At 46.9% G+C, this 16,098-nt stretch overlaps 1 protein-coding gene across 3 annotated transcripts in view; it reads right to left on the minus strand.

Annotated features, from left to right (window-relative positions):
• Positions 1–1,111: 1,111 nt before the first annotated feature.
• The window catches only part of EXOC3L2 (exocyst complex component 3 like 2), a 32,479-nt gene continuing 17,492 nt past the window's right edge, over positions 1,112–16,098 (minus strand). The window contains exons 11-12 of one of the 3 annotated variants that reach the window (XM_025269315.3): positions 15,839–15,960; positions 1,112–1,282 (exon numbers count right to left, since the gene is read on the minus strand). In XM_025269315.3, the coding sequence (XP_025125100.1) occupies positions 1,249–1,282; positions 15,839–15,960 (156 nt within the window). In that variant the 3' untranslated portion in view covers positions 1,112–1,248. Of the gene's footprint in view, positions 1,283–11,252; positions 13,789–14,052; positions 15,961–16,098 lie in introns of those variants that run through there. The other 2 variants (XM_025269314.3, XR_003104699.3) reach the window with 2 other exon arrangements.

The following is a 16,098-nucleotide window of genomic DNA, read 5'->3' on the forward strand; positions in this document are numbered from 1 at the left end:
CCTGGTGGGCTGCCGTCTATGGGGTCACACAGAGTCGGACACCACTGAAGCGACTTAGCAGCAGCAGCAGCATATTATGTCATATAATTCTCAAAATAGGAAGCTGCTTCTCAAGCCAGTAGAGTCAAATACAGAAAAGAGTTGTTAGAAACTGAATTTCCTATTAGTGAGATAACACCATGAAAATAGGGGAGATGTTCTTTCTGAGGTCTTAATAGGATTGTTCATTCTCAGTGTCTTAATTGATCCCCTAAGAATAGTTGAAACCTTGTCCAAAACCACAGTAATATCACCTCATACCTTTTAATTATACTATATACATCAATGAAACATCTGCATATTACTCCCCTCTCTTTGTTCTCAGAATCATTGCTACTTTGTAAGTTTCCTATTAGGGTTTTTATAAAGCAATTCTTTTTTTTTTCAAACTTTAAACTTTTATCTTGTATTAGGGTATAGCTGATTAATGGATTTCCCTGGCAGCTCAGACAGTAAAGAATCTGCCTGCAATGCAGGAGCCCCAGGTTCAATCCCTGGGTCAGGAAGATCCTGTGGAAAAAGGAATGGCACCCCACTCCAGTATTCTTGCCTGGAGAATTTCATGGACAGAGGAGCCTGGTGGGCTACAGTCCATGGTGTTGCAGAGTCAGACACAGCTGAGCAACTAACACACACACACACACACATACACACATAGCTGATTAACAATGTTGTGATAATTTCAGGTGAACAGCAAGGAACTCAGCCATATATACACATGCCCCCCAAGCCCCTCTCCCATCCAGACTGGCATATTACATGGAGTAGAGTTTCATGTCGCGTGTATGTTCAATAGTCCTTGTTGGGTATGCATTTTGAACATAGCAGAGTATATGACCTTCCCAAACCCCCCTTTTTTTTTTTTTGGCTGCACTGGTGGCTGTGTGAGGCTTTCTCTAGCTGCAGTGTGCTGCTTCTCATTGTGTTGGCTTCTCTTGTTGTGGAGCACAGGCTGTAGGTGTGGGGGCTTTAGTAGTTGCAGTTCCTGGGCTCTAGAGCACAGGCTCAACAGTTGCGGTGCATGGGCTTAGCTGCCCTGCAGCAGTGTGCAATCTTCCTGGACGAGGGATTGAACCTGTGTCTCCCGAATTAGCAGGCAGATTCTTAATCGCTGGACCACCAGGGAAGTCCTCCATTAGGGTGTGATCCGTGGACCCCTTAAGGATGTTTTCCAGGGCTAGGGGTGCAGCTTTCCAAAGAATCAATGGTTCAGTATTCACGTTTTCTAGTGTGTTTCCAGGATCTAGAATGACATGGATAAGCAATTCTTAATTTTGACAAAATGTTATCAAATTTACCATCTGAGTCACCAGGGAAACCCTATGTATGTTTATTAAATTGCAAACCTTGTTTTTTTAATGCAGAGTATTTAACCCTGGCTAATTTGAATTAGTCTAAGATTTGTCTATGAATTAGTAATTATGACAGGAAATTTATTGTTAAATTTTAAGAAGAAAAGTGACATTTTACTTTTCTGGAAATTACATCCTCATTTTTTGTGTAGTATCTACCTGTTTTATAAGTCAAATAACATTAAGTCATCTTGAATCCATATAAATATATGTTATACTTTTATTATATCAGTTCAGTTCAGTTGCTCAGTAGTGTCCGACTCTTTGGGACCCCATGGACTGCAACATACACCAGGCTTCCCTGTCCATCACCAACTCCCAGAGCTTGCTCAAACTCATGTCCATCAAATCGGTGATGCCATCCAATCATCTCATCCTCTGTCATCCCCTTCTCCTCCTACCTTCAATCTTCCCCAGCTTCAGGGTCTTTCCTGAAGAATGAGTCAGTTTTTCTCATCAGGTGGCCAAAGTATTTGAGTTTCACCATCAGTCCTTCCAATGAATATTCAGGGTTGATTTCCTCTAGGACTGACTGGGTTGATCTCCTTGCCTTCCAAGGGACTCTCAAGATTGGATCTTCTCAAGCACCACCGTTGCTGCTGAGTCGCTTCAGTCGTGTCCGACTCTGTGCAACCCCATAGACGGCAGCCCACCAGGCTCCCCCGTCCCTGGGATTCTCCAGGCAAGGACACTGGAGTGGGTTGCCATTTCCTTCTCCAATGCATGAAAGTGAAAAGTGAAAGTGAAGTCGCTCAGTCGTGTCCAACTCTTAGCGACCCCATGGACTGCAGCCTACCAGGCTCCTTCATCCATGGGATTTTCCAGGCAAGAGTACTGGAGTGGGGTGCCATTGCCTTCTCCACCAGCACCACAATTCAAAAGCATCAAATCTTCAGCACTCAGCTTTCTTTATGGCCCAACACTCACATTTATACATGACTACTGGAAAAATCATAGCTTTGACTAGACAGACCTTTGTTGGTAAAGTTACTATATATATATATATATATATATACACACACACACATATATATATATATATAATCAGTTCAATTCAGTCACTCAGTCATGTCCAACTCTTTGCGACCCCATGAATCGCAGCACTCCAGGCCTCTCTGTCCATCACCAACTCCCGGAGTTCACTCAGACTCATGTCCATGGAGTCAGTGATGCCATCCAGCCATCTCATCCTCTGTCATCCCCTTCTCCTCCTGCCCCCAATCCCTCCCAGCATCAGAGTCTTTTCCAATGAGTCAACTCTTCGCATGAGGTGGCCAAAGTACTGGAGTTTCAGCGTTAGCACCATTCCTTCCAAAGAAATCCCAGGGCTGATCTCCTTCAGAATGGACTGATTGGACCTCCTTGCAGTCCAAGGGACTCTCAAGAGTCTTCTCCAACACCACAGTTCAAAAGCATCAGTTCTTCGGCGCTCAGCCTTCTTCACAGTCCAACTCTCACATCCATACCTGACCACAGGAAAAACCATAGCCTTGACTAGACGGACCTTTGTTGGCAAAGTAATGTCTCTGCTTTTAAATATGCTATCTAGGTTGGTCATAACTTTCCTTCCAAGGAGTAAGCGTCTTTTAATTTCATGGCTGCAGTCACCATCTGCAGTGATTTTGGAGCCCAAAAAATAAAGTCTGACACTGTTTCCACTGTTTCCCCATCTATTTCCCATGAAGTGATGGGACCAGATGCCATGATCTTCGTTTTCTGAATGTTGAGCTTTAAGTCAACTTTTTCACTCTCCACTTTCACTTTCATCAAGAGGCTTTTTAGTTCCTTTTCACTTTCTGCCATAAGAGTGGTGTCATCTGCGTATCTGAAGTTATTGATATTTCTCCTGGCAATCTTGATTCCAGCTTGTACTTCATCCAGTCCAGCGTTTCTCATGATGTACTCTGCATAGAAGTTAAATAAGCAGGGTGACAATATTCAGCCTTCACGTACTCCTTTTCCTATTTGGAACCAGTCTGTTGTTCCATGCATGGCACACCAAATGACTTGTGGGATCTTAATTCCCGGACCAGGGATCAAACCCAGGTCCACAGCAGTGAAATTGCTGAGTCCTAACTGCTGGACCACCACAGAATTTCCAAATCTTTGTATATATTTTTATGTAGCTATAACTGTTGTGTCATTTTAATTATCATTATTAATATGCAAAATGTAAATGAACATTTGCACATGTCTTTATAAGAAACTCTGGACATATTTTATCAGATTTCAAGACTGGATAGCAATGCACATAAAATAGTTAACAAAACATTGGAGTGTTGAGATTATTGAAAAAGAAGATGATGCTATAAGCAAAGTAAAACTGTGACAATCTCAGAGAAAATATTTACAACTTTTGTTACACAAAATGTTTACCTCTTTATAAGGAAAAGACTAAAACTCGATGTTTTAAAATGTGCAGAAGAAATAGATCACAGAGAAACAAATATGAGCCATCATTAACTACATGAAAAGATATTTAACTTCACTCATAATAAGAGCACTTCCAATGAAAAGTACCCTGAAGTGGCAGTCTTCACCTATAAAACTGGCAAAAATTTGCTGGTGGACATGCAAAATGATACAGACTTTATGGGGAGAAATCTGATGATCGCTAACTAGCTGAACAACATGTCTTTACTCTCAGACCTAGCAATGCCACTCTCAGGAATATACCTTGCAGACCCATATCCACAGAAAGAGCAAGCCATCACCTTGGGGTCAAGCTTGAAAACCTTCAAAGAACAGAAACAGGTATCACAGGCTGGGCCATTCTTAATTTTCTATTTTGAAAAATTTTAAGCCTATTTAAATTACAAGACTAGTATCTTTGTTCGCTGCTTCATCTAGATTCACTGCTCATTAATGTTTGTTTAACTTGCTTTTATTTCTCTCCGTGTATGTGTGATGATGATGGTCGTGGTGTTGTTAATGAATGGGCCATTTGAAAATAATTTGAGACCTTAGGATTCTTTACCCCTAAATGCTCTAGCAGGTAACTCCCAAGAACAAAGACATCGTTCTAATAACAACAGTTCAGTGATTGAATTCAGGAAGCTTCTAATTGACATACACTATTTTTTAAACAATAATTTTATTTATTTTTGGCCGTGTTGGGTCTTTGTTGCTTGTTGGGCTTTTCTCTACTTGCAGAGAGCGGGGGCTACTCTCTAGTCGCGGTGGCTCCTCCTGTTGTGGAGCATGGTCTCTAGGACTTTAGTACTTGCAGCTCCCAGGCTTAGTTGCCTCGAGGAATGTGGAGCGTCCTGGACCAGGGATGTGACCCGTGTCCCTGGATTGGCAGGCGATTCTTAACCACTGGACCACCAGGGAAGCCTTATATATATATAAATAAATAAATATATATATATATATATATATATATATATATTTCTTTTGAATAAATACCCAAGAGGATTCTGAATCACACAGTAAATGTATATTCAACTTGACAAGAAAATGCCGATCTGTTTTTCAAAGTGGGGGTATTATTGGGTTGGGCAAAAAATTCATTTGGGTTTTTCCGTTACATCTTAAGGAAAAATCCAAGCAAATTTATTGGCCAACCCAATATTTTGGACTCCCTTCAACACTATGTGAGAGTTCTAGCTGCTGCGTATTTTTCTAGCGTTTGGTATTATCAGTCTTTTAACATTTTAGCCTTTCTAGATGTATAGTCGTATCTCTTCATGGCATTAATTTGAAAATCCCTGGTGATTGTAGATGCTGACTGTCTTGATATGTTTGTTGGCCTTTAATATATCTTCTTTTGGGAAGTGTTCATGTCTTTTGCCCATTTTAAAGTTGGAAATTAAAATTTTTTTCATTATTAACTTGTAAAGATACTTTATATATTCTGATTTCAACCAATTTGGTGGAAAACATATTACACATATTTTCTCCCAGGTTGTGGCTTACAGTTTCTTTTTCTTAATTTTATCTTTTGAAGGACAGAAGTTTTAAGTTTTGTTAAGTCCCACTGATCTTTTGTTTTTTTTTCCTTTTATGGTTAGTGCTTTTAGTGTCTTGTCTAAAAAACCTCGCCTACCCCAAGTTTATGAACATTTTCTCCAATTCTTTTTTTGAAATTTTATAGTTTTAGAGTTTATATGCTAGGTCTATGATTATATGTTAGGTCTGTGATTCATTTGAGGTAATTTTTGTGTGCCCTGTGAACTGGGTTCAGTTTGATTCATGCAGATATCTAGTTGTTTCAGGATCATTTATTGAAAAGACTTCCCTCCCCTTGCATTATACTCCATGTTTATAGAAAATCAACTTTGGGTCTATTTGGCACTATTGTGTTTGTATGGTATGTATCCTTATTCCAATACCACACTGTCTTTTTTAAAGTGTTTACTCGTTTATATGCAGCTGCACTGGGCCTTTGGTGCTGTGCACAGGCCTTCTCCAATTGCAGCGAGCAGGTCCTACTCTAGTTGCGGTGTAAGGGCTCCACACTGCCGTCGCTTCTCTTGTTGCAGAGCGCAGGCTCTAGGCACTAAGGCTTTCTTAGTTTCGGCACGTGCATGGGCTGCGTAGTTGTGGCGCGGGGATTCGTTGTCCCTCGGCATGGGGGCTCTTCCTGGACCAGGCATCAAAGCCGTGTCCCCTGTATTGGCAGACAGATTCTTTGACACTGAGCCACCAGAGAAGCTCCAGTACCACACTGTCTTGATTACTGTAGCTTTAAAACAATTATTGAAGTATAGGTGGTATACAGTGTTATAAATACGTATTCTTCATATTCTTCTCCATTATGGTTTATCACAGGGTATTGAAAGTAGTTCCCGGTGTCACAGATTGTTGTTTAACCACCCTACGTATGTACTAGTTTGTATCTGCTAATCCCGAACTCCCGATCCTTCCCTCCTGCACCCCTCCTCCCCTTCGGCAACCACGTGTCTGTTCTCTATGTCTGTGAGCCTGTTTCTGTTTCACAGATATCTTCATTTGTGTCATATTTTAGATTCCACATGTAAGTGATGTCCTGTCGTTCTGACTTACTTTGCTTAGTGTGATAATCTCTAGGTCCATCCATGTTGCTGCAGTTGGCATTAGTTCATTCTTTTTTGTGGCTGAGTAACAGTCCATTGTGTATATATACTGCATCTTCTTTATCCATTCATCTGTTGATGGGTATTTAGCTTGTTTCCATGTTTTGACTATTGTAAATAGTGCTGCTGTGAACATAGGAGTACCTGTATCTTTTCAAATTATAATTTCTTAAAGCAGTGTTTTGTTTTGCTTTTTATATCCCACTTCTGGATCCCTGATGTGAGGGGTTGGGCCAGCTGTGTTGCAGCAGCAATCTGGGGTGCCCTGGGGTGCCCTGGGGTGCCCTGGTGGGGCGTGGTGGTGGTGGTTTGGTTGCTAAGTTGTGTCCAACTCTTGCGGGTTCATGGACTGTAGCCTGCTGGGCTCCTCTGACCATGGAGTTCTCCAGGCAAGAATACTGGAGTGGGTTGCCATTTCCTTCTCCATTACAGCAGTGCTTTTTTAGTTTTCAGTGAAAACTTACTCCTAATTTCACTCCCAGGCGAAATTTACTCCTAATTATTACTTTGTATGCTTTTGTAAATGGAATTATCTCTTAATTTCTCTTTTAGACTGTTTATTGCTAGCGTATAGAAATACAACTGGTTTGTGTGTGATGATTTTATATCCTACACACTGCTGAATTCATTTTTAGTTCTAATTTTTTTTTATTCTTTAGGAGTTTCTACTTATAAGATCATGCTACTGCAAACAGATTTTATTTCTTCATTTCCAGTCATTTATTTTTCTTGCCTTTTTCTAGAAGCTGGAACTCTAGTACTAGATTGAATAAAAATGGTGAAAGCAAATATTCTCGGTTTGTCTCTGATCTTAGGGAGTTTCAAAAAGATGGAAAGTTTTAAATCTTTCCCCATTGCATGTAATATTACTTATTTTTTAATATATTGCCTTTATCATGTTGAAGAATTTCCCTCCTATTCCTAGTTTATTTACTGCTTTTTGTCATAAAATGTGTCAGTTCATGTCTAATTCTTTTTCATATCCCCATGAACATGAATGCAAAAATAATAAAATATTAGGAAAGCAAAGCAAGCAATACATAATAATAATACATCATGATCAAGTGGGTTTAACCTTAAAAATTCAAGATTGTTTGAACAATCAACCACCAATCTAAGTAATCCATCTTCCATTAATACAATAAAGAAGAAAATAGTTTAATTACCCTAAAAGATACAGGAAGAGCATCAAGCAAACTTTATTTTCCATACAAAAACTCTCATCATGCTGGGAATAGAAGGGATCTTCTTCCTTCTAATATGGAGCATCTATGAAAAGCCTACAGTTAACATGATATTTGGGCTTCCCTGATTACTCAGCAATAAAGAATCCACCTGCCAATGCAGCAGAATCGGGTTCCATCCCTGGGTTGGGAGGGTCTCCTGGAGAAGGAAATGGCAACCCACTCCAGTATTCTTGCCTGGGAAATCCTGTGGACAGAGGAGCCTGGCAGGCTACAGTCCATGGGGTCGCAGAGTCAGACATGACTTATCGACTAAACAACAACAAGAACAACATGATACTTAATAATGAAAGACTAAACGCTTCCCTTCTGAGTTTGGGAATAAGATGAGAGTGTCAACCTCCAATCTTTTATTTGTTATGTTGTATTCCCCTGGGGACTGTACCTACTGGACCCAATTTAACCAGTCACTTATTGACTGTTTTCCATAGTCGCCACTTTGAACAGCGTAGCAGTGTCTGTCTTGCACCCGTGAGTACTGCAAAGGGATACATTCCTAGAAGTGGGGTTTCTACGTTCAAGGGTATGAGCATTTTACATTTCCCTTTGAAAACCGTTCCATTTAAATTTCCCTTTGAAAACCGAACATTACAAAGTTCTTTAGGCAAGACTACAAGAAAATTTGGGGGAATCTATTGATTCCATTTTCTTCCTCAGGCCCTCTGGGGTATTACGAACTGCCCGATGTTATCTGTGGTCCAGTGGAGGGTTGGATCTCAGAGCAGGTGCCTCTTCCTCCAGGAAGCTTTCCTGATTCCCAGACAAAGTCAGGGAAATTTTGAACTTCCCCTAGACGGCTCCCCAACTCTAGCCTTGACCACTTTGGATGACAGACACGTCTCCCCCCGGACTGTCAGTTCCGTCAGGGCAGGGCCAAGGCTGTTGAGGTCACTACAGTGTCCCCGGCATCACCCTGTACAAGGTTGGGTGTACAAGATGAACTCAGTGGATGAATGGATAGAATGAGTGATTTTATAGTGACAAAAAGAGAGGGGACCCAAGATGGGGACAGGACTCAGCTTCCAGGGGCTCAGAGAGGTGGTAAGGAGGCTCAGAGTGAGAGATGGAGACTTGAGGATTGGAAGGGGGCTTCCAGAAGGAAACAAGGTCTCGAAGAGAGAGACAGTCAGAGAGGGGTGGCATCTCAGGAAGAGGCATGGGGACTCAGTGGTGACTGGGGATTAGAGAGAGCAGTTAAGGCTGGCAAGGATGACGGGTGCTCCGACGGGGGTGGAGGTTACAGAAGACCTGGGAACTGAGGCCCCTAGGCAGGGTGGGAGTTTGGTAGGTTCCCACCTTCATCCTCCTCCTCTTGCAGACAGCGACAACCAGGCTTGCCTCCTCCAGCTTGACCACCTGCTTGGTTATGGAGGGCTTGAGAGGGGCTCAAGGGCTTTGCTAGGTCAGCATTGGACACCACAGGTCTCTCCCCCAGACCTCAGGGGCCTCTTTCACACTGTCTGGGCGCTTTGATGGGGCTGCCTTAGACACAGGGCTCAGTGAAAAATGACCAGGCCTCAGTGGGCAGCTCATCAGAAAGGCATTGGGCAGAAAAGGAGGGTCCCCACCCACTCTGGGTGGGGCTGGAGGGGTGGGTGCGGGAAGCCCCAGGGTAGGGGTGGCTACTGACCCCGGGCCCTCTCCTTTCCCAGAATTTCCTGCCCTGGTGCCTTTATGGTCCTGGCTGCAATTTCACGTTTTGATGAAGCCGAATGATCCTGGTCCCAACTGAACCAAGTCCAGTCCGAGGGGAGGGCATGTCCCCCTGGAGGCCACCTGCCTCCCTTTCTCTCATCTGGACCGTGGCCATGGCCCATATGGACAGTCCCCTCCCCGGCCAGCGTTGTCTTCTTTCTCCCCTTCCCAGGAAGGCGCTGCTCAGCCACTTCCTGGCTGTGTGACCAGAGTGTCCATCAGAGCCTTGGGGACCTCATCAGTGCACGAGGAACAACAACACCATCCATCTCCCAGGGGTTGACGGGGAGGCTGGCCCGCGGCCAGGCAGCGAGGCATGGGTACAGTGCGTTAGGCACGTGCTTGGCCTGGCGCACAGCAGGGCCGGCAGACAGTGACGGAGAGCTCTTGGAATCTATCTGATTGGGGTTTAAATCCCAGCCACCGCCTCTAACTGTCCTAACCTCTGAGACTGCTTCCTGCCTGAGAGGACCAGTCTCTTCTCCCAGGGCCAGGGGGACGGTGCCATGAGACACTCTGCATTTGTTAAATATTTTTTTTATTTCTGTCTTTATTTAGGCTGCACTGGGTCTTAGTTGCGGTATGGGAACTCTTAGTTGCGGCATGTGGGATCTAGTTCCCCGAACAGGGACTGAACCTGGGCCGCCTGTACTGGGAGCAGGGAGTCTTACCCACTGGACCACCAGGGAAGTCCTGAGATGCTCTGCATGTAAGATACATTCAGGGAGCCCCTGACACAGAATAGGTAGGTACCCAATAAACAGTTACCACCCAGCCCCAGTCCCACAGTCCAGAAATCAGCTCTGTGTGAACCCAATCAGTTCAGGGTTTTCCAAGCACTTCCCCTGGGTCAGGATCTGAGCCATATGCCTCACACACAATCTCCTCGGGAGCCTGGGATGAGGTGGGGTCTTGCCCCCAGCACTCTTTGGATGGTGATTTGACATGTTTTATTACTTTTTTGACCACACCACATAGCACATGGGATCTTAGTATCCCAACCAGGACTTGAACTCATGCCCCCTGTGTTGGAAGCGCAGAGCCTTCACCACTGGACCACCAGGGAAGGCCCTGGATGGTGACTTTAGTGGCACTCCTGTCTTCGTCTGGGCCTCTGTTTCCAAATCTGCACGTTTGTTGAGTGAATCCTCGGGAGCATGCCACTGGCTGTAGGTGCCACATTAACACTGCTGTGAGGACTCCTCCCGTTTTACAAAAGTGGAAACTGAGGGCATTCCCTGGTGGCATCATGGTTAGGGCTCCTGGGCTTTCACTGCTGTGGCCTGGGTTCAGTCCCTGGTCAGGGAACTAAGATCCTGCCAAGCATGCAAGAAAGTAAAAAACAAAAACAAAAAAACGCGGTGGAATGAAGCTCAGGGTAAGGTCAGAACTTCTCAGGGAACCAAGAAAATGTTTGTAATCTAGAAAAAAAAAAAAAAGTGGAGCACAATACTACCAACTAAAAAGTAGAAACAGCCTAAATGTCCATCAGCGGCATGTGTGTGTGCTAAGTCGCTTCAGCTGTGTCCGACTCTTTGCAACCCCATGGACTGTAGCCCGCCAGGCTCCTCTGTCCATGGGATTCTCCAGGCAAGAATATTGGAGTGGGTTGCCATGCCCTCCTCCAGGGGATCTTCCTGACCCAGGGATTGAACCTGCATCTCTTATATCTCCTACATTGGCAGGAGAGTTCTTTACCACTAGCGCCACCTGAGAAGTCTGTCCATCAGCTGATACATGGATAAATACGATGTGGTATAGCCATACAGTGAAACATTATCTGACAATGAAAAGACATGATGTACTGACACGTGCTACAACATGACGGATCCTGAAAATACTTTGCAAAGTGAAAGAAGACAGGCCCCCAAAAAATCACTTCTTTATTCACAGTAGCCAAGATATGGAAACAACTCAAATGTCCAGCAGCAGATGAGTGGGTAAAAAAAATGCTGTGAAGCCATACAGTAGAATATTATTCAGCCTTAACAAAGAAATCCTTCCATTTGTGACAGTCATGACGTGAAGTGAAATAAGCCAGTCAAAAAAGGACAAATTCTGCATGATTCCACTTACATGAGGTATCCAGGACACTCAAACTCGGGGGGTGGGAGAGGGACAGACTGGGAGTTTGGGGTTAGCAGATACAAATGACTACATAATAAAACAGGGAAGCAACAAGGTCCTACCATATAGCATAAACTATATTTAACATCCTATAACAAACCATAATGGGAAATATGAAAAGACTATGTATACAGATACGTGTAACTGAATCACTGCTGTGCCGCAGAAACTAACACAACACTGTACGTCAACTATACTCTTCAATAGAAAATAATAAAAATTAAAATAGCTCAGTCTTCGCAGTAGAGAACAGATGGGATGGAGGAGGTGGGGGAGAGTTGTTTAAGGAGCACACAGTTAGAGTTCAAAGACCTGCTGTTCAGCGTGTGACAATAGTTGACAGCATTGTATTGTGCACTGAGAAAAGTGTGAAGTGGGTAGATCTCACGTCATGTTCTTAACACCCATACACACGTATACACACACACAAAGACCCCATGTTCTGTGATCCCATTTACACAGAAGCGTTCCAGAACAGGCAGATCTCCAGAGAGAAAAAGGAGCCCAGTGGTGACCAGAGCCTGAGAGGGATAGAGGGGTTGGGTTGATGGTTAAAGGGGTGCAGGGTTTCTTAAGGGGGATGAAGTGGTTCCAAGATTGACTGCAGAGGTGACTGCCCTGAACTGTGCACTTTAAATGGATGAATTCTCTGTTGTGTAAATTCTATTTCAATACAGCCATTTTACAGTGGGGCACCAAAATCTCGAAAAAGAATCCTGCCAAACTGAGATGAATACATCTTTCATTAAATGCCCACAAACTGCAGCCGGTTCGTTCCTCAACTCCCCACTTGTATATCTGTGACACTGAAAGTATCACTTGAGGATGTGAAGTGAGGGGCATGTATCCTCTGGACATCTCACCTTGTCCTAGGCAAAGAGAGGTTAAGCAGTTCCTCAGAGAGGGACAGGAACTGCAGCCCAGAGAGGGTCAGCTTCCTGCCTGGCATCACACAGCCCTGGGGCTCCAAGAGACCATCAGACGTCAAACGTGAGTTCAAATGTGCATGAGGTTCCAACCCCAGCCTCCACTCTGACCCCTGGCTGCCTCCTCCTTCCGACTTTGCAGAAAGAAAAAAAAAAAAAAGCCATGCCAGGAAGCATCCATCACAGCCTGTCCAACTGGGCCGGAGGGGCAGGGGTCAGCAAGGAGGTGACCTCAAGGTCTCTGTGGGGACTAGGATCCGCAGGGCTGGGGGTGAGAGGCTGGAATTTTTCCCACCCTGCGATTTTCCTGCGTCAACCCAGGAGGGCGCCCTGGATGCCGCCAGCCCTGCCCCCAACCTCCTTCCTCTCTTGATACCGCTTCCCGCCTGAGGATGGGGGAAGGGGGTGTGCCAAGGTGGAACCACTGGGCCCAGGAGAGAAGGCACTTGGGGATGGACAAAATGAGGGTCGCTGGCCCAGAGAGGCCGAGGGCCTGCCGTAGAGTCATGCAGCCTCAGGGACCTCGTGTAAATGGGGCAGCAGGGCTGCTCCCATTCTGCAGGGCTTCCCGCGGCCTCCACTGCTCTGCCCAGGAGTTGGACCCTAGCCCGGCCTTGGGTGTGTGAGAAGCCCTTGGCCCTGGGCCCTGCCCCAGTCCTTCCTCCCCCCACACACTGGGGACTCAGCCCTTCCTTGTGTTAAATAGAAACCTCTTTATTCTAAGTATCGTACGTTCCTTAATACATTGGATTGAGGCCAGACCTTGAGGTGAGGGGAAAGGGGGGGGGGGGCTAGGATATTTGTGTACAGCCTTCCAAAACGCCACCCACCCCACGCTGGGCTGGGGAGCTGGTGCTGGGAACGGGCTTCATGGCCTTGGGAAAGTCCTTGCTCCTTCTAGCCGGTTTCTCCTTGGAACAGGGAGTTTGGGGGTAGGGGAGAAGACTGCTAAGGATCTTGCCAGCCCAAGGGTCTGTGGTGCCAGGCTGGGAGTCGAGTCGGGGTGAGGCGGGATGGTCTGTCAGCAGCAAAGATGGGGGGCACTGAGGTGGGGTTGGGAGAGTCTCAGCGTCGGGCCTGGGGCCGCCGTAATGCAGACGGAGCCGGAGGCCGAGGCCAGGGCAGGCAGGCCAGCCGGGAGAGGGTGAGGCGGCCCAGGAACAGAGGGAGGCTGAGGCAGATAGGCGGCCGGGGCACGGGGATGTCTGCGAAGAAGGCACGGTCCCGAGGCGGGGACAGGGCTGCCACCTCGCAGAGTTCCAGGTCCCGGGTCACCGCCAGGATCTCCTGGCGGGTGGCCGTGTGGCGCAGACCACGAATGTCAAGGAGCGTTGCCACGTGCTTCTGCCTGGGGGCGGAGGAGGGGACAGGTGCATGGGGGCCTCCAGATACACTCCCAGCCCACCTGGGACACCCACGCCCCCCAGCCGTCTCTTCCAGAACTTGTCTCAGCTCTGGAGCCCCTTTGCTCTCTCCATATCCCTCCTCCATATCAGTTCCCCCCAGATCCTCCCTTCCCACCAGCCCCCCTAGATCCCACCAGCCCCCCTCCAGAACTTCCCTCCCAACCAGTCCAAATCCCCCTACTCACAGTGGATTCCAGAACCCTCACCTCCAAAACCAGCACAAGAATCTTCCTCTTCATCCCATCTCAGCTCTTGATTAAAATAACCTTCCATCTTCACCCCTTCAGGAGCTCAGACCACTCCTGAATGATCATTCTGCTACTCTCATGCCTGTTTCAGCTCTGGACTCTGTAGCAACCCTTAACTTCATCTTCACTTTGATCTCACACGGCTCCACATCATCACTCAGATCTAGCCTGGAAGTGCTCACCCCCATCCCTATCCTAACCCTTACCTCACCCCAACACCTAGTCTAGAATATTCTCCACCACTGCTGTTTGGACTGTCGTCCAAATTCAACCTCAGAACACTCACTTCACCACTAGCCCATTCCTGACATTGTTATCAAGCAAAATTCTCCCCCAGAACCCCAAATTCACCTTGGGGACCCTTACTCCCACCAGAAACTCTGTGCTCAAAACTAACTCTATTCCACAACCCTCGCCCCTAAATGCAACACATCGGAACCTTCCCTTCTCCCGATCTCAGCTCCAGATCCCGGATCCAAAACTCAATTCCAGAGCCACCATATTTCAATTCACTATCCTGCACCCAACATTCATTTCCAGAACTTTCATTTCAAACAAGGTTCTGGGGTCTTTACCACTCCCTTCAATCCAGCTCAGCATCTTCACCTGTCCACATTCCAAATTCGAAATCCCCATAGCTCCCAAACTCTAGTCTAATATGCAGCTGGTGGGCTGTATATCCAAGTTCAGATTCAAGTTCAGAAACCCCAGCCCAGCAGGAGTGCCGGGACCCCTACTGCCATGCAACTCTGGGATGTTGTGCTTTCCCACACCTCACAACCAGAACTATCCATCCTGAATCAGTTCCAGAGTCCTTACCTTCAGCCCCAAGTCCTGACCCTAAACCCAGCTGATGCGGCACTCCAGGGTCCTGTGGGGTGGGTCTCTCTGAATACAGAATGTCTGTCTGCCCGACCAATGCTGTAGGACTACACTCAACACCACCTTATGCAAGTGGCGGTGTTGTGTGGTGGTCAGGAGTACCAGCTTTAGAGCCTACCGCCTGGGTTCAAGTCCAGACTTTGCTGCTGGCTAGCTGTGACATTTGGGGTCAGCTAGTTAATCTCTGCCTGCCTTGGATGGTGCTAAGCTCTCAGAACAGTGCTTGCCTTTTACCTGCAAAGAATTTCTAAAATAGCTTTCATTCTAAAATAACTTACTTATAGAGTGGGTGTGTGCGACGCTGTTTTACGTCTGACCTGAGGACTCAATAAGCAAGAACTGGTGTTGTTACTGCTGTTACCACGGATGATGGTAAATCATCCCCCGCTAATCATGAAAAGAGAACTATTGTCCCCATGGATTAGAGGAGGAGACTGAGGCTCAGAGAGGATCACAAAGGAAAGAGTCCATCAGGACCTGAACGGCCCCTGCCACTATCCCAGTGCGTGTGCGCCCGTGCGCCCCTGCGTGTCCCCGAGTCCCCCGCGGCTCCCCTGATGGGCCGGCCCTTCCTGCCGGCCGGGCGGCCCCGCGCCCCCCCTGCCCCGGGCTTCCTGTGACTGCTTGTTTGTTTGTGAGCCCTGGTGGCGGCGGCGGCAGCGACGGCGGCGGCAGAAGGAGGGAAATCGTATTAATAATGCCCTGGTTTCCAGCAGGAAACGGCCGTCAGACACGCTCGCCGCCTCCCTCCCTCGCCCAAGAGGCAGGAAACGCACGGACGGATATGCCAGGGCTCGCGGGAGACCTCGGCCCTGCAGGCGGCAGAAAGGGACGGGGCGGCCATGGGGGGTGGGGATCTCACCTGATGTCCGGGTAGTCCCGCACCAGCACCCCCACCTCCATCTGGATGCTCGGCGTGTCTTCCAGGCGGAGAACTTCGGCCAAACGGGGCACCACGGCGTCCAGCCACGAGGCCTGGGACTCCTGCAGTTAAGAGAGGACCCCGGGCTCACACCCTCGCCCCCAGTCAACGCTTACCCCCTCGAAACCACCCTCTCCCGAGGCCCCGCAGTTTTCTCGTAGGTAAAACCAGGCAGAGGGCGGGCTGTAGTCAGAGATTAT

The sequence above is a fragment of the Bubalus bubalis genome, chromosome 18 (genome assembly GCF_019923935.1).
Source record: "Bubalus bubalis isolate 160015118507 breed Murrah chromosome 18, NDDB_SH_1, whole genome shotgun sequence".
In the NCBI taxonomy this organism is placed as follows: Eukaryota; Metazoa; Chordata; class Mammalia; order Artiodactyla; family Bovidae; genus Bubalus; species Bubalus bubalis.